We start from the raw sequence: 19,243 nt of genomic DNA on the forward strand, positions 1-19,243 counted from the left end.
TTTGTTTAATTTAATGTTTTTTTATAGTTGAGAGAACATGTATTTTTAATTTTGATGAAAAACTACAACAAACACACAAAATGTAAAAGAAATCATGTGCGTAGAAACGAACTAAATCGATTGGTTATCTAAATGAGATGTGTATAATTATAACCTTGAGTATCATTTAACAATTGAAAGAGGTAATATGACACTGATGCCTGATACAAAAACTGTTAATTTCATATTTACTGAACAAAAAATAAATGAATGAAAACATAAAGCTGAGAACTCGAGGTCATATAGATTTCTTCTGGTACAATGCCATGTATTCTTCTTTTTAGGGTTTTAGTGAGATAGTTCAAAAAAACTACGCCTAGAATTGTTCATCTTGTACACAGCTGAGTATAATTATGTGACAGTTATAGGTTGTTGTACAAAACATGAGTATATGAGTATTAATTGGACTTAAGGCAATATCTACAGCCATTCACTACATGCAGCATTAGCGTATAACCAGTTTTAACGTATATCCAGTTGTTGGCATGATACTGGTTATATTCATCTCATATATCTCATGATGCTATGATACTTAATCCCTAACGGAATGGCTTGGTATTCATATGATGAAGACATAATCTCTCAATCAGTTTAATTGTGGTCTGGAGCTGGCATGTCAGTAACATCTTGTAGTCCTATACATCATTGTTATCTTGTTTAGTTTCTCTTGTTACCTATTCTGAAATCGGAAACGGACTTCTTTTAAAATGAGTTTTACCGTGCGTATTACTGTGTTTTTTTACACTGGCTAGAGGTATAGGGGTGGCATCTCAAATTTTGTTTTTAACCCCGCCGCATTTTTGGTGTCTGTTCAAAGTCATGGGACTTTGGCCTTTGTTAGTCTTGTATAATTTTTATTTTATATATATATATATATATATCGGAGTACGTTTTCACTCAACTAGTAGTCAAATATGGTCAGTTTTGGTTGATGTTGTCAAATATGGTCAGTTTTGATTGATGCAGACAAATAATTTTGTTACATGAGTCAGTCTGAGGTATGAAAACTACTGTTATTTTTTTCTGATGCGATATTTTGAATAAAAATAGGAAATGCTGGCACTCTCAATTGATGCGAGAAAAAAAATTGTGGTCATTGATTTCCAATATTGCAGTTATTTATATACTACAGTCCCTCTTGACCTAAAAATATAACTGAATTACTGTGCAGCTATTTAGATTTACATTAAAAAAAAGCAAATATGGTAAGTTTTGGTTGAAGCGGTCAAAAGATTTTATTACACAACTTAGTCTGAAGTATGAAAACTACTGATATTTGTTTATGATTCAATATTTTGAACAAAAAGAGGACATGCTCATTGGCGGATCAAGGGGTGGGTCCAGGAGTTGGAACCCCCTTTTTTTTACGATCAATGCATTTGAATGGATCATATAGTTGGAACCTCCCTTTACTCATGGTTGGAACCCCCACCCCTTTTTTTAAATGGCTGGATCTGCCCCTGCATGCTGGCATTATAAATTGGTGCGAACAAAATTGTTTTCCAATATTGCTGTAACTTGTATATTACAGTCCCTCTTGGTCTAAAATTAAAACTGAAGTCCTGTGCAGTTATATAGATTTGCAGAAAGAAAGAGCAAATAATGTCAGTTTAGATTGATGCGGTTAAAAGATTTGTGTTAAACAGGTCCGTCCAAGATATGAAAACTACTCGTAAACAGATATTACATTTGGTTAATGAGGTCAGATAATTTTGTTATGTGATACGGAATAACAAATGATAATTATCAAATAATAATGCCCCCCCCCCCCCCCCCATAATACTAACGGCCTAATGTATGGACAAAAAATGAAAGAAAAACAAAAATTTCTGTGACACATCAACAAAAGAAAATCACTGAATTACTGTGCTCATGACTTGAGACAGGCACATACATGCAGATATGGCGGGGTTAAACATGTTCTCTTGCCGATTATAAATCTGAAATAAAACCGGCAAAATAGCAAAACTCTACTATTAATCGCTATTTTGCCGAAGCCTTTATATTTAGACAAAGATTTCTTAAAACGTATAAATCAATTCTAGCCGTAGAATTTATAAATCAATTCTAGCCGTAGAATTTATAAATCAATTTTAGCCGTAGAATTTATAAATCAATTGTAGCCGTAGAATTTAAAAATCAATTCTAGTGGTAGAATTTGACATCAATTGTAACCGTAGAACAGTTCTAGAAGTAAAACTGACCAAAGATTTGGTCAGTTCTCGCTAGAACTGTCTAAAACTGTTCTAGGGTAGAACTGTTAGGATGAGTTCTAGGTAGAACTGTCCAAATTAGTTTTTGGTAGAACTGACCAAATCAGTTCTAGGTTAGAACTGTTCTAGCTAGAACTGACTAAAAGGTGTCAGGCTGACAGTTCTACGTACTGTCCTAGAACAGTTCTCCTGACAGATTTAATGAGAGGTTAGAAGTGATCTCCAATGTACGCATTTCACGTTTTAATAAAGTAAACTTAATATTTACAAATAATCTGTGAAATAATTTAAATAAAAAGTCGTTCAAAAGTCTAACATTGAATAATTTAAATACCTTCAACAATTTTAATCGATATCATTTACTTTAATATATCCGTTCATTGATTCATACATTTGATTTTTGGATCTCTGCCATTTGACTTCCTTTAAAAATTCCCAAAAAACACTAGAGCTTCCACGAAAAGTATCTCTAGTTTCGTTTTTATCAAACGAAGACGTTCGGTAAGTCATTTTTAAAGGTTATTGGCGTTATTTTCTTCTACTTAATATAGTTTTTTTCAATTGCAATTTCCTTACAATATTAAAAGTGGAATTCACCATTTACTTTTAAATTCCTGCGTTTATATATATCTTTTCTGAACCCAACTTAAATTTGATAACTTTTGAAATATAATATGTAAAAAGTCACTAACAGCGGGAACTCTTTTGACTTAGAGCACCAACATTATTAGGCTCATGCACGTATGCATCTCAGTATATCTCCATCATACTAGTATACTGTTTGTGATAGGTTAAAAAATGCATTTACAAATGTTTTTTTAAACATGTAACAGTTTATTCTCCGGAGGGTTAAATTGTTATTTGAAAGAGCCCGTGTTTTATCTATATATATTGGTGTAGTGTTTTGCTGACATCAATTTTTTTTCTTATATGTTTTATCCTTCTGTAAATTGTGTTAGATATTTCTCCGACTGACTGGATAAACCCTCTGATATCTATGTGTGTACAACTCCGGATTATGTTCACAACATAAATTAATAGTTTTGCCGACATGCTTAAGATAATGGTTCTGAATCAACACTGGCTAAACGAAATTATCTTACCATCTTTACATTTCTAAGAATATGATTGGTTAAGAGCAACCGCGTGGAGACCATGTATATTTCATATGAGGTTAGTAGGTGTGGTTTATTTCAATACACAGTGTAACTTCCCTTTGCGAGAACAAGACGGTGTTGAGGGAAAATCTGAACGGTTTCAACAGAAGAAGAAATTGATATGAATGATTGAAATAGATTCATTAATTAGATATAGGAAGATGTGGTATGAGTGCCAATGAGACAACTCTCCATTAAACACATGTAATGCTAATAAATGTGTATTGTTGACATTTTTTGTATAGACGAGTGACATTAAGTTCTAAAATATAGATGACTTGATTATTTTGATAGGTTATTAGTCTAAATACCACATGGTAAGATAGTCAACAAGATAAATTAGTTACATAGTGTAATAGTGACGTAATACCATATATAAGTATATGGTTGAATAATTTAATTTTGGATGTAACGCGTCTTCTGATTGGCTGACGTGATTTTGTTATGAGCCCATAGACATAATTTAGTCATGTGACCGTGACGTCATCAACGTTTTTTCATGGTTTTCTACGGTTTAAAATGGAATTTAGAATTAAATTATAAGAAATGACTGTAATATTTTTTCTGTCTATTCGAAATAACATAAAAAATGTGGTGCACACTGTTAAATATTTATTCAGTGTGCACCAAATTTTTTATGTTATTTCTTCATAGACAGAAAAAATATTACAGTCATTCCTTAAATAACGAACGGATCACATATGAATCATACTCAATCTGCATGGATTTGCTGACACCATATTTTTCGTATTAGGTCACTGGTACACTATGTAACTAATAATATGTGTCCACAAGTATTGCATCTTGATCAAGTTAGTATTGAACCGTCCATCTATTCTTAAGAGTTTTTATATCATAAAATACATATAAGGTTATAATTCTTTTTTGTAACTTATTTGTCCAACGCAAAGCTATATTAGTATATTTTAGTAATGTTGAAAAAAAGAAAATGAAACATTTCCTACATTCCAAAGATAAATTTTTTGGATACTTAAATTAAACATTTATTTCTTGCCATGCTAATAATTACAGTCATTTGTCGTTGGGTTGTATTTCTTTTTTTTTTTTTTACAAAAGTAGAGTATATATTAAAGTCGCATCATTCTGCCAACAATGTGCTGATTAAAATGCGTTGTTTTGAATATAAATTTAAAAGACATCTATACAAATTTAAATAAATAGCTTATATATTTCTTCGTCGTGTGGTTAATGTAAATTAAACAAACATATTCAACTTGTTTTTTTACACAAAGAAAATTGTGTATTATCTTTATCGTGATCATTTCATTTGACATTTTAATCGATCTCTATGGCCGTTCTAAATAGATATCAGATAAAAAGCATATTGTTAAATAAACTTTAAATTACAATTTTATAGTGGCCGGATATTTTGTTATTATTGTGTTTATAGCTGCCATCCAAAATCTCCTTTGTTCAGAATCAAAGATCAGCAAATAAAATATATATAACATAATTGCCTGAAATTTAATATTCGTTAAAGCATACACAATTTCGTCTTAAATGTCTATCTCTTTCCTCATTCATAAAGTGTAACTTCGTGTCTCTACCTTAAAATGAAATAACTAATACGGGGTTCACAAATTGCCGATTATTGCTCCCGTTTGAGATCAAACAGTGATAAGACACGAAAAGTAAAAAAGTCGGATTACTATCCTCAATTATTTGGAATATCCTATTATTGTCTAAACGCAGTCGAATAAGTTCGTACACAGATTCCTACGGGTCGGGAATGGTCCTGATAGTTCGACGAAGCACCCCGACATTTAGGTGCGTCCCGTAACATTCGGGGAAACTCGGCCGATTTTGTCTAGTCGGATTACAAGCGTGACTATGTCGTGACAGATTCGACTGTATCGGATCAAAATCCTAACATTGTTCTGTGTTTTTTGGACGGTGTCCTCTGGCACGGGAATGATCTGGAGGAATTTTTCATTGCTGTTTTTCTACCGATTGAGTCCATCTTGTCGATTGCGTCTTTGCCGATTCCGTTCTGGAACAGTCCCGTTATTAATACGACATTCGTCAATGATACCCCTGTCAGAGTCCCGACAATAACAGAATACAATATGACTGAGACCAGACAAAGACGTTTGCAATATGCGATAGGGAGGACCGTGATAGGATTACGTTCCGACAGTACCTGATCATCCCGAGTATGCCGACAGTTTTTTGAACGGATAACTTCCGTCGTTGTCGGTGCACTGTCGGGTCACTGTCGGATTACATTCGGTAGAATCGGGACGCAGTTGTGACAGACTCAGTCAAATTTTACCATGCGAAAGATACAAATCGGACTAGAAGCGGATTGAAAACGGGATTATCGGGACAAATTCGCTTGGAAACGGTTGAATATCGTCGCTTCCTGAACAATATCTGATTGTTGTCGTGATTAAAATATTTTTTTTACAAATTTGATTTAAATTTGAATTTCCATCCACGATTCACAGGATCTTGATCAGATTATGAGAAATTTTAATCGGGAATGGTCCTGTCAAGGACGGCAGTAAAAATCGTGAATGTGTGACCCCAGCTAAATGTACCATGAACAACAGTCATACTAACGTTAACGTAAGCACTTAAGTATTTAAAAAGCATCGTTACAAACTTAGCCACAGAAACGGGAATTTTTCTGCAGGTTTGAAAATCACAATTTCTACATTTGATTAGAATTAATAACGTCTAAACTATTTTTTTATATATTTTTTTCCTTTTTTATCTCATCTACTGATACATTTGTCTTTCTCTTACCAAACTAATAAGAATGCCTTTGGAGCCAAGGGGGTCGAAGAAGTTGTTTATCTACTCTGTCAGAATTGTATTTGTTTCCAATTTGTAATGTGGTTGGTTATATGTCATGGCTTCCTATAACAAGCAAAACTGGCCACCACAAATTCAACAATAGCGATAATGTGCAAATGAAAACCAACAACTAATCAATTTAAATGATTTTATTAACTTTAAGTGTTTTGGATTGTGTGAACTACTTTAAATATATCGGCAGGGGCTTTGTTGGCCGATATTTGAGCTACTGTATCACTAGCCTGTCAACACCTAGCTAGGTTGCGAGTTCGAGTCTTCATGTGGCAGGTGCGTTATACTCCAATCTTAATTGACAAGGATTGCAAGTCTTCCTACCGATGGTCGATGGTTTTCACCGGGGACTGTAGTTGGTCCATAAAATAAATACTGGTCGCCACGATGTAGCCAACAATGGTGAAAGTGACCGTAAACCTGTTTATCAATCAATCAATCAGTGAACCAACCATTTAACATGTGGGGTACTTAACGTGTACTTGCATGCATAGATACCAATAGTCCCGCTGATATTGTTTTTATAATTTTTTTAGCACATACTTACAACTTCTCGTCAAATCAAATTGCTTGAATTTGCCTTCTAATTTTCATAGTACATACTTTTTCCGTGTACTAAGTAACTACGCATGAATGACCACAAGGGTAAGATTTCATTGTATTGTAATCAAGATATTAGAACAAAAATTGCTACTGGCTATTTTGAAATAAATGATATGTTCCAAATTTAACTAAATAGTTTGTAATTAGTTTTCAAACAGATTTTTAACATCCTACTAATCAATCTTTTGATCTAAATTTTGTTTTGACAATTAAAAAAATTCTTTCATTTAAATAGAGAGTAATAATAATGGTGCTTTATACCTTGATTAAAGTACAACTCAATCTAAAATTTGTAATCCTTTATCTTCCATGCAATTACTTTGTACACAAAAAGAGTCAACCATGAATCTTTTGAAGGGAAATGCATATAAACTATCCACTAGACTACCTATGGGTACATACCTGGGGCAGATCCAGCCATTTTAAAAAGGTGTTTCAACCAAAGATGTGGGAAGGGGATCAAACTGTTTGTACTCATTCAAAAGCATTTTAAAGATAGTTTTAGGTTTTATGTGAAATAAAAAAAAATGTTTTCAAGAATGTAAAGCTTTCACTGCAATTTAAGAATTGTCTGCTCTTGGTCAATTCATTTTGTCATCTTACCATGTAAATAAGTACATGTATAGTAAAACAACGCTTCGTTCATATCAATAAACATACTTACACCAGCAGCTACCTTCTTTACATTCTAAAGTCAATGGCCTTTTGAAATCCCATTTTTACAATGATATTATAGTCAGTAGATTTACAAAACTACGTAAATGAGCTACATCCAGTTAGCCAAAACATATCAATAGACTAATTACAGGATTACTCAAGTGGTAAATATGTGCTAAATTACTCAAGTGGTAAATATGTGCTAAATTGGATATTGTATAGAAAGGTCCTATACACTATGAAAATAAGAGCTCGGGGCAAAGCCCCTCGCTCTAACTTTCATAGTATATACCTTTCTATACAATAACCGAGACGTAAATTTCGTATTCGGGTCATTGAACACTGCAATAAATAGACTACTTACTTTGTGTTAAATGTTTACCGTGAACATTTGTTTACAATGTACGGAGATCATTTGTTTTTACAGACATACAATATACAATACAATTTCTCACAAGTTGTATTCTAACTTGTCAGTTGTTTTCAATGTGTTTAATGTTTGGGGCTTTTTAGTTTGCCATTTGATAAGGGACTTTCCGTTTTATAATTTGCTTGGAGTTCGGTATTTTTGTTATTTTACTTTGATCATGTATATTCATTTATAAACAATGGTACAAAGTATTTGGTCTATGTCAGATTTACGAACTATTGTTTTTTTATTTTTTTATTTAATGGAATAGGAATTTAGAAGTTCTGCCCAAAACGGTTTCTATATGATCATCATTGTTGTATTGTGTTCGGTTGCTTGATAATTTCCTATATTCAAGAGAAACAGTTTAATGTTTACTTGTCTTAAAAATGTGTTATCATTCCTCTTCAATGTTTTATAGAGCTCAAAAGATTTTTAACATGACAGTGGTCATTTCAGTGTTGATTGTGTATGTCTTGAAATCTCGCATTTCAATGGAATGATGTCTTTGTAACGTATCGTTAAATCTGAATTATGTGAATATTTATTAGGGGTTTCCACTTTTCTGTGGAAAGACCTATTGTTTTTCTTCTGATTATTTTTTTTTCTTCCGCATAATTCTGTTCTGGCGATAAATATTTGTTTCGCAATATGTCGCTTTGATATTTGGTATAATATGATATCGAACAATTTATGCGCTTTTGAAATTTACCCTGCGTAACCGAATACTTTCTTTGTAGGAGTTATCTCCCCAAACACTGTTTTCCTTGTGTCCACTACTCCTTCGCAACCGTAAAAGATTACGACAAAATTATTTTATAAAATTGCTCGTTATATCCTTCGCATGATTTGTCCTATTTTGACCGAAGCAAAATGAACGCTCCATATGAGAGTTATTTCCCCTTATGCTTTTGATTTAAGTGATTGCATTTTTATCTTGTAAACCATAAGTGATAGAGACCTAGGATCTTTTGATTTGAGGTCCTTGGTAAAAAAAAAAAAGGAAAATTAGTTCAAGGTCAAATGTCATTGTCATATTCTAGTTTTTGAATTTGGCTTATTTTCACTTATTCCCATAAACCATATAAGAAATCAACAAATTATTTTTACTAATTTGCTAGTTGCAACATGTCGTAACACGTAAATTTTGATTGCAAGGGTGCGTTGAACGTAAAAATGAGTTTTCTTCCCTCTTGTATTTAAAAATAGGCGTTAGTGATGTAGCTCATTTTAGTGACGCACGGTATTGGTGCCACTTAGCGTTACACGACGTTCCTATAAAACGACGATTTTGACGTTGTTCCACGGAAAGTTTCAAACGTTGACCGTATATTGTACTCATGTAAAAATGCAGCTTATATTACAGATATTTCTTTATATGTTTTTTTTTCAACCCGGTGCAAATGCAAAATTCCAATGAATTAAAACAAAATTTCAAAGACATGAACAGTTTTTTGGATCTAGGTACATGTATGTGTGCCACCAATCTTATATGTCGGACAACTACTCTCTCTCTCTCTCTCTCTCTCTCTCTCTCTCTCTCTCTCTCTCTCTCTCTTCGTTCTTTGAAAAAATTTCAATTTCAATATACTAGTTTCATTACATGCCTATGTACCAGGCAATTCTGTTCGAGATTCGAGAAAATAAACTTCATTCTGCCACGCTACTTCTAAATGTAATAACCTTATTTTTCATACACATATTGCTAGGTAGATGACTAGGGATTGTTCTTTGAAATAAAACCGCAGTTACATAATGATGACTTCAGATGGCTTCTTCGGGACATGTATAATTTTTCTAATATTATAAAAATCCGTTTTCATCCGTTATATGTTATGAAAGTGGAGACAGAAAGGTTTTTTACGAGTTGAGCAGCTAATTGGGACATGTTTTCTCTTTTTTATTTAAACTTCTCTGACTATCTTCCTTCTTTTACAGTTAAAAACGTCTATTACTTCATTTAACGTTAAATGTATATAATACAGTTGTAAAATTTTAAACCATTCTACTTACTATTGAATCCGCACTGGGATTTCAAAGACGCACATAAAACAAAATTGTAACAGCGGGACACCCTTGAAATGACGTTATAGGCATCGAAATTAGCAAAGTTTTTCTTTCAAAAATAGACAAAGCACAAAATCATCTATTTTATTGATTTCTATGGCTTATTTCCTTTTGAATGATATGCATAACATGGATATGTATTGTATAGGATAAGAGCTTGAATTTGAATAACCCGCGATCTAACCCATATTTCCAAAGTGACACCAATATCGTGCGCAACGTCTATTAACCAAATATAAGTAGACCTTTTTGGTCTTCTGATTTGAGGTTCTTGGTTAATGACCTTGAAATTGATCTTAAGGTCGTAGCTTAATTTGACGTTCTAGATTTTTGACCTTTGCTTTTACCTCATATGTATACATGATAAAGCCATGAGACTTTTTGCAAAAGGTATCAAACCATTTACCTTGAAAAAAGAAAAAAAAAGAAGCAACACAAAATACAGGTTGAAATTACTCCCTGGTCGTGCTGTGTTTTTTTTTTCTGTCGATTCTTGTTGTTTATCATTTATTGCCATGGACTTGAATTCTATAGGATCAGTTGGAACATGAACACTTTAATTTCCTCGTCAATGACAAAACTTTGATGAATGATGACACACAACGATCGAATCAGCTTGAAAGGTACCATCCACTCTATCTTTATGCATATACTATGATTGGAGATGTTGATATAAAACCAGAAACCCGTATTTTTCAATTCATTTAAAATCGATTTAAATTTTTTTGTTGATTTACAAACATTCTTCATTGTAGGTGTTTTGCCGATTTGTTAAGATTGCTTTTTTATATTCTTCTTTCGGTAAGCGACAACATATACATTATTGAGATAAATTCCGTTTGATTTAGAAATGATATTTTCCATAGTCTGTAAGAAAGTTACATTTAACTTTTCGATTCCAGTGTTTATTGATGTGGTCCTAATTATAAATTGTTTCCAAACTATGAAGTTTTAGAAATACTAAGCATTATCTACTCCAGGAATAAATAACCTAGCTGCATTTGGAAAACGTTGAACATTTAGGTCATGAGTCCTTTCAACGTCGCTATTTTATTTCGTCTTTTTAAGTTTTTCTAATTTGAGCGTCATTGATGAGTTTTTTTTTTTGGACTAAACGCACGTCTGCCGTTCAGAATTTTAATTCAGGTATCTTTGATTATATTTTTTATTATAAGCCTAATATATTTGATGAGTTTAATATAATTATTAAATTTTTGTTTTACAAGGTACTGTTTCGGTATTTTAAAACAAGAATGTCCATTGGCTTGCGAGTAGTGCGAGGACCAGACTGGAAACAGGGTGAAAAAGATGGCGGGGAAGGACATTTGGGAACAGTTGTTTGCGTTAAGGAAAATAATTCTGTAGATGTCGTTTGGGACAATGGAAATTTGACAACGTGCAACATAGGAAAGGACGGGCGAAGGGAATTGCGAGTGGTTGATAATGCACCTGCAGGTAATAAAATATAGTACAATGTTATAATAACGAAACTGTTTATTAGCGTAAAAGAACCGATGGCTACAGTACTGAAGGTTCCGGGTTCGATCCTGACTCGGGACGCTGGAAATTTCAGTACATCACAAGGTTGATTTTCACCCTTCTACACACTTCTCTGGTACCCAAACCGGAGTTTGTACTATAATGGGTACTTTGGAGGCCTCGGTTGGTCAGAGTTGTTCCCTACTCTGACCTGGAAATCAATCTTCTGATATCTCTCCAGTTTGTCTGTTTCCGCCGAGAGGCCCGGTGGTTCTCTCCGAGTACTTCGGCTTCCTCTACAGACTTCCCGGTGTCCTAGCACTTCTTTTGTAGTGAGTGGGGTTTGTATGCCTTGCAAAAAATTGACGTATATATACGTTAGTGACACATCTTCATTAATCCCAATAGGGAGTGTACATGGATTTTACTGTACTCTATCAGCGTTAGCTCTCTAGGGGTTCTTCGGATAACGGAGGAATTTACCAGTACATGCATATATATATTAACCATATGTGGATTCAAAAAAGAACTTTAAAGATCTTCTGGATAATATTAGATCTCAATCTTTCTCATAGAATAATTCTATCAAAACCTTTGACTTTTCAACCCTGTATACCATTATCCCTAATGTAAAACTGAAAGTCGTTTGAACGAAATAATTCTCAATATAAAAATAGTAGCATACGGTTTGCTTATTGCTTTGGAATATCATACATTATATTTTGCTTATAGTGAAAAAGAAGGTAAAACATGTTACACAGGGGAACAAGTAATCAGTATGCTAGAGTTTCTTTTAATTTGAGGTAGACTTTTCAACAAAGCGTCAACATTACTATGGGAAGGACCCGTGCGCCACTCCTTTCCGACTTCTTATTTTCATATGAGTCTGAGTTCCTTCAGACACATTTAAAAACCAAGAAGGTTGATTGATTGATTGTTGGTCGCTTAACGTCCAGAGGCAAACATTTCATGCATGTTCAGGAAAAGAACAAGTTAACAATAAATACAAAAGGTAGGTCTTGTCATAATAGAGGCCAATCGGGATAAGGGTATTCTGGATAGGGATATACATTTTGCCTGGCAACAGGCCATCTACGAACCCCTCAATGAATGAGTTGTTGCAAGGGTTCTTTTTACATGCAAAGAACGTGGCACTCTCTTTACACGAGGCATCGGATTTAACGTCCCCATTCTGACCGGACGTGACTGTGAACTTGATACATTCCGCGCAGCCACAAGGACGCCCCACTTCGGCAAGCGTTTTACTGCCGGTCGGGTGAAGACCAAGTGACCATATTTAATTTCCCCAGGCACCCTTGGGATAAAAACCAAAAAGGTAAAAGAATCCAGATATTCAGATATATGTTCTTTTCATTTACAATCCTAACCTTTGTGCTTTTGATTTTGTCATTCGACAAAGGACTTTCCATTTTGTATTTTTGTATAGTTTGAATGAAGAATTAATGAGAATTTTGTTATAGGGATAAAGCATTACGGAATAGCATGCAATGTATGTAAAAGACAACCTATACTCGGAACTCGATGGAAATGTGGAAAATGCAGTGATATCAATCTTTGTACCATTTGTTATTTCTCCGATAAACACGATCTTAGTCACGAATTTGAACGATATAACAGACAAACAACAAGCAGACCGTAAGCATAATTTGTAGTTATAGTTGTTCATGATAACTAAGTGTTTATTTCTTTCCATGTCTTTTGATATTGGCTTTCAATTGTGTTGGTTTGAATGTTGATGTTACAGGTGCATCCAGAAAAAGGTGCACGAAACATATTTGATAATTCGCCGTTTCAGAATCTAATGCATCCTGGGTAATATTTTCAAAAGTGTATACCAAAACGTCCTGATTGGTTAAAAATGTCACAAACAATGGAAATTTAACCAATGACGTGACGTTATTTTCATTTTGGGGTACGAACAATGAAATTACCCATTATGCTTTAAATTCTGAAACGGCCAAATGATTGATTGGTGTTTGACGCTACTTAGAGCACTTTTAATTATTCAAAAGCCGGAGTGCCAGGAGAGATCATCCATTTTGTTACAGGGGAAATGAAAATCCTTGATAATAAAAATTTACATCGAGTCAAAACGTAGTGGTAACAGGTTAATTAACTATTGAAACAAATCAGCAACCGGTGCCTTACATAACATTCATCAGGTTTTTCTGTTTTTCATTTTGTCATTTTCAAAAACATATACAACTTTTTGAATGTTTTATATGTTATCGTCACTACGATTTGTTGTTTTTGTGCCATGAATAAAAAACAGCAAAAATAACTTTTATTCACATCAGATTGAATATACAAATCTAGTGAAATGCATTGAAATAAGAAAACTGGTTGCCTCTCCTGTGTTGCATATATGTCTATGATACTTCGAGTGTAATAAGTTTGTTATAGAAAAGACACAATCCGTAGAGTAACACTTCAGCCCAGCATATAACGTGACGGTACCCAAATTGCACCTATTTTGACAGTTTTTTCATCTACGTTTTTTATGATAAAGACAAAAATGTCCATTCTGTGTTTATTTTGTAACCGTATCCTTCTTTATTATAAAGGTACACTAATTTGATTTTTATTCCATATGGAATCATAGAAAAATTGGTCTAAACTGACCTCCAAACCATCAATGATTCTGAAATGAGGAGTACCCAAATTGCATCCATGCTTAAATTCACATCGTCAAAAGTCTAATAACAGAGCTTTTGTTTAATTTCTTCAAATATTTTGAACAATTGGATATTAGTCCATGCTTACTCTTCATTATTTTTTAAATGGATACTTGTAACATATTGTATTTGCTCATTTTAAAAAGATGACGTTTTGATAACGTCGCATGGCGACGTTTCAGTACATTTTGCTTTTTCAGTAAATGCTTCATCTGTTGATAAATACTGTGAACGTTTTGTGCATATCTAAATAGTTTTACCTATGTTGAAAGATGTGCCTAGTATCAAATCATAAAAATACAAATTGTTTAGTCTCTATGAAATCTTGTAAGATTTTCTCTGCTCGTTTTGCTAAATAGGTGCAATTTGGGTACTCGGTGCAATTTGGGTACCGTTACGTTATAGTTCTCAAAACTCTAAAACATGACTCTTTTTGAGATGAGGTATATGTGCACATGGTACTTGTTAACCAATTCGTGTTGGTAACCGTAAAATGTATCAAGTATTGATGAGCTTGCTATAGTGTGTTTTGTCGTTATCAACATGAATGTGCGTTCAAGTTTATATATGTTAAAACTACTGTTCAGGCTAGGGTGAATGTTAAAGCGTTAAGATGTTTAAATCCGTTGAATTTGTATGCACCCGTCCTAAATCAGAAGCCTGTTGTTCATTTTATTTTAACGGCGGCAACGAACGACAACCACTGAGTTGCATGCTCTTGACTTTGGACAGGCACATACACAGTTGTTGCAGGGTTAAACAGGGGAATTGGGACAGTGGTGGAACAGTGGTGTAACAGTGGTGTAACAGTGGTGTAACAGTGGTGTAACAGTGCAACATAATAACACATTATAAAAAGCAGTATCATATATTGAATAATAAACAAACGAATCACTTCAAACTGTGTTACATGATTAACGTGTTGTTTCTAACTATCGGATTATCACCAATTGAATAACGTCTAGAGTGTTTTGACTTCGTTTTACAGGTTGTGCCTCTTACACACATACTGATCCAACAGAGTTATGAACTGAAAAAGACACTACTTAAATTTTACCTTCACCATATCAAACTTAGACTAATTACCTATCCTCGCAGTTTTATATTTTTAAGTATCATTATAGTTTTCTGGTCTGTAATTTTTCACACTACGATCCATTACCGTTGTAGATTTTATCTGCTTATGTTTTATAGCAAGAGACGCTAAAATGTCAAGACAACCAGTCACGCTTCTTGAGTAGTTCAATGTTTACTCTGAAGTTGTCAATTTTAGTTTGCTTGCATACTGATTTGTCATAACGTGAAATAAATTCCATTTTATACAGGGAAAAAGTAAAAAAGAGGGCCATTTCTCAAAAAATGCGTGCACTCGGAATATTTCCAGGCGCGGTGGTAACACGAGGCAAGGACTGGAACTATGGCAAAGACGACGGTTAGTAGCATTTCCAAGTACAAAAGTAATAAGTATATCCTAGAATGTGACCTAACAAAATAGACTTTACAGCGGTTGTGATTGATCGATTGTCGGTTGCTTTACGTCCAGTGGCAAATATTTCATGCATGTTCAGGACGAGAACAGGTTGACAATGAACACAATATGTAGGTCTTGTAATAGAGGCAACCGGGATGATGGTCGAGGAAATTTGAACTACCACTGGAAAATGAGGGTATATTGGATAGGGACAGAAATTACAACAGGCCATCTAAGAGTTGTTGCAAGGGTTCTTAACGTGCAAATACCGTGGCACTATCTTTACACGAAGAATCGGATTTAACGTCCCCATTCTGACCGACCGTGGCTGCAAACTTGATACATCCCGCACAGCCAAACAGACACCCCACTTTGGCAAGCGTTTTACTGCCGGTCGGAAGAAGACCAAGTGACCATATTTCTATTCCCCAGTCACCCTTGGGCGTACATTGGTTGTGTCTTGACATGAACAACACGACGAGTGTCACATGTGGAACAGCTTTTGCGTACCCTTGCCGAGCAGTTTGGAATAGTCCAGCTTTTGATGGGATTCAATGAGAATTAATCATTTTATGGGAACTTAGGCTAATGTGTTCATGAGTGCGCTGAAAAGAAAAACATTCATTTATATTAGGACTATTCAAAACAAAATGAACAACCATTTAACTTATTTTATGTACAAAGGTGGTTCTGGTACAAAAGGAACAGTAACTGAACTCAAAAACTACAAAACAGATACTGGTGCACGTAATGCTGTCCATGTAAAATGGACAAATGGAAAAACTTGTGAATATCGGGTCGGAGCAAGTGGTAAAATGGACTTAATATATGTTGAACCAGGCGTAGGGACAGACTACTACAGAGACCATCTCTACATTCCTGGTAAATAACGACACACTTTATTCGTATATATTTATATTTACGAATAGCTAACCTTCTAAAAATTACAAATTGATATTAGATCTGATTAAGTAGTTAAAGTTGTTTTGGTTTGATATTTTTCGTAATGTTTTGTTTTTGACTTTTGTAAGAGAGTACTGATGTGTTATCTGATGCAAGGGACCAGTTTTATTTTAAAATGTAATCCTCTTATATTTAATTGTGTTACCGAAAGAACTATTAGTCCCTTGGATATCATCCGAAAAAGCATTTGTACAGTACATATTGATTGCTAGCAACTTTCCCCAAATTACCCGGTTAAAGAATTAAGAAAGTAAGATTCCAACGCCCTCATGCAAAATCAAACTTGGCTGAATGTGGCTTTTCTGTTGTTCCATGAAGTGATATTGTTTATACTAAAGTTTCTTGTATTTATAATTTCCTGGCTTTTCACACTTTTCTTTTAAACATTACCGATGAAGATTAATCCAGAAAGGCGCACAACACGAATAAAGTATTATTTCTATAAACTGAGTGATACAAAATGCATGCTGGATCATGCAGTCATGGCACTCTTTTGACGTGCTTAAGGTTTATGTACCCTTCTGTAGCCATTTTTGTACGAATTTTTCAAACCTCAATTGTATCAAAACTAAAGATATAATAAATAATAGAGATAGGCCATTTAGTGCATGTTCCAAGGGGAAACTTGATGCAAAGCATTACTTTTTACTGTTTCATTGCATTTGATAGAAAAAGAGGACTTTGTGGCAAATAAATCAAGATCATGTTGAGTAATCTTTATAACAACACTGTATGACAGCCAGTCAGCAGTTTGTTTTTTGAATGATGTACTTGCAGATTCATCACAAAGGTTAACAAGAGAATACAGTTTTATAGGCGACAAACCAAAGCCAAAAGAAGAAGAAATTGGTTTTTTGGAGAAAAATTTAGATGAGGCTGACAACCCAGGTCTTGATTCCGTCTTACATGTGGGCGATCGTGTATGCGTATTTATTCCTTCAGAAGAACTAAAAGAAGTTCAACGCGGAAAAGGAGGATGGAGTATGCGCATGACTGAAGTTAGTATATAAAAGTAGAACGAAAAATCATGGTAATGAATAATTGTGGTCATTACTAGTAGATCTTAGAGCCAGTACTCAAAACTACTGGAAGCTAGTTGATAGATTGATTTCTAAACATCCAGTGTAAAATATTTATGCAAGTTTAGAACAAAAAAAATTTGATTATTTACAATAAACACAACAGGGAACTTAGTCCTGTAATAGGTGTTGTACAGGACGAAGGTCTGGAAATTTGAAAATGCCATGCATTGGAAAATGAGGGACTATTGGATAGGAGCAGAAACTTTGCCTTTCAGTAGACCAACTACGAACTCCTCAAAGAGTGGGATTCTCTCTACAACTAGGCTTAAGATTAAATGTCCCCATTCTGACCAGACGTGACTACGTATTTATGCATCCTGCACAACCAAACGGACGACAAACATTTGCAAGTTGGGTGAAGACAAAGTGGAAGGCTAGTTGAAAACTAACAAAAACTACTTAAAAATTCATGTGTCTAAGCTGAGGTTCATTCAAGCTTTTATTGATAGAATTGAAATGATCTGAACCAAAGTTCTAGTTTATAGTTTCTATATAAGGTACACACATAAAAACATTCAATTCTATCCAATATTCCATTCACTAAGGACGAGAGACTAGTGTACACATGACATTCGAGTTGTGACAACTTCACTGGAGTTCATCTACATATATATATATATATATAACGTTGTTTATTATTATTTTTTTTGATAAAAAAAAATATTTCTGAAAAAATTATGTGTAGGCACGTGCCTAAAGTGCCTAACGGCAGCTACGCCCCTGAATTAACTACTAATTTAAAAATATATATGACAGCAACCAAACAACACATCATCTAATAAAAACTTGGGTCATTATACAGATTTTAATGTTTGTCTGGTCACATTTGTTTAGAAAGGCTAACACTTATAACGAAATCAACGTATTGATGTGTGTTTGTTTATTTTACATTGGCAAGGTATAGGAGTAGGGTGAAAATATCACAAAACATATTTAACCTCGTCGCATTTTTTATGCTATCCCAAGTCAGAAGCCTCTGGCCTTGTATTTGTTTAAAATTTTAGTTCATTAATATATTTTGAAGTTTAGTATGACATCCATTTTCATCATACCTTTACACATTTGTGTTTATTGGCCAGCTGAAGCCCGCCTCAGGGTGCGGGATATTTCTTGCTGTGTTGAAGACACATTGATGGCCTTCGGGTGTTTTATGCATTGGTCGGGTTGTTGTCTATTTGACATATTTTCTAATTCCATTCTGAATTATATATAAAGTCTTACAAGTTCCAACAAAAGCAATATTGTTGTACTAAAATTTGTTTTCCAGTGTATTGGAAAGATTGGTATAGTAAAACAGATAGAATCTAACGACATCATTGAAGTCCAGTACGATGGAATTTCATGGCAGTTTTATCAAGGTGCTGTTAGGAAAGTGAGTTAAGTAAATAAATTAGTACACAATTATACAATTCATTTTTTAAAGTATAAATTATATTCCAGTACTTAATGGATACGAAATGTTGTGTATATTTATGCCAAAAAGTCCTCACACACAACCATAGTGCAATTGCTTTTTTATGTTCTTCGTATCAGAGTTAAAGTCATCAACTCTTAGAGCTCAAGTTGTAAACAGCA

The 19,243-nt window shown here is 34.0% G+C and overlaps 1 protein-coding gene across 2 annotated transcripts in view; it reads left to right on the forward strand.

Annotated features, from left to right (window-relative positions):
• The first annotated feature begins 2,634 nt into the window (after positions 1–2,634).
• LOC143052568 (E3 ubiquitin-protein ligase MIB2-like) overlaps positions 2,635–19,243 on the forward strand; it is a 43,863-nt gene continuing 27,254 nt past the window's right edge. For both annotated transcript variants that reach the window (XM_076225621.1, XM_076225622.1), the window contains exons 1-7: positions 2,635–2,753; positions 11,204–11,432; positions 12,938–13,112; positions 15,478–15,584; positions 16,308–16,505; positions 17,364–17,584; positions 18,936–19,040. In XM_076225621.1, the coding sequence (XP_076081736.1) occupies positions 11,231–11,432; positions 12,938–13,112; positions 15,478–15,584; positions 16,308–16,505; positions 17,364–17,584; positions 18,936–19,040 (1,008 nt within the window). In that variant the 5' untranslated portion in view covers positions 2,635–2,753; positions 11,204–11,230. The remainder of the gene's footprint in view (positions 2,754–11,203; positions 11,433–12,937; positions 13,113–15,477; positions 15,585–16,307; positions 16,506–17,363; positions 17,585–18,935; positions 19,041–19,243) is intronic.

Source organism: Mytilus galloprovincialis, chromosome 11, assembly GCF_965363235.1.
Source record: "Mytilus galloprovincialis chromosome 11, xbMytGall1.hap1.1, whole genome shotgun sequence".
Lineage (NCBI taxonomy): Eukaryota > Metazoa > Mollusca > Bivalvia > Mytilida > Mytilidae > Mytilus > Mytilus galloprovincialis.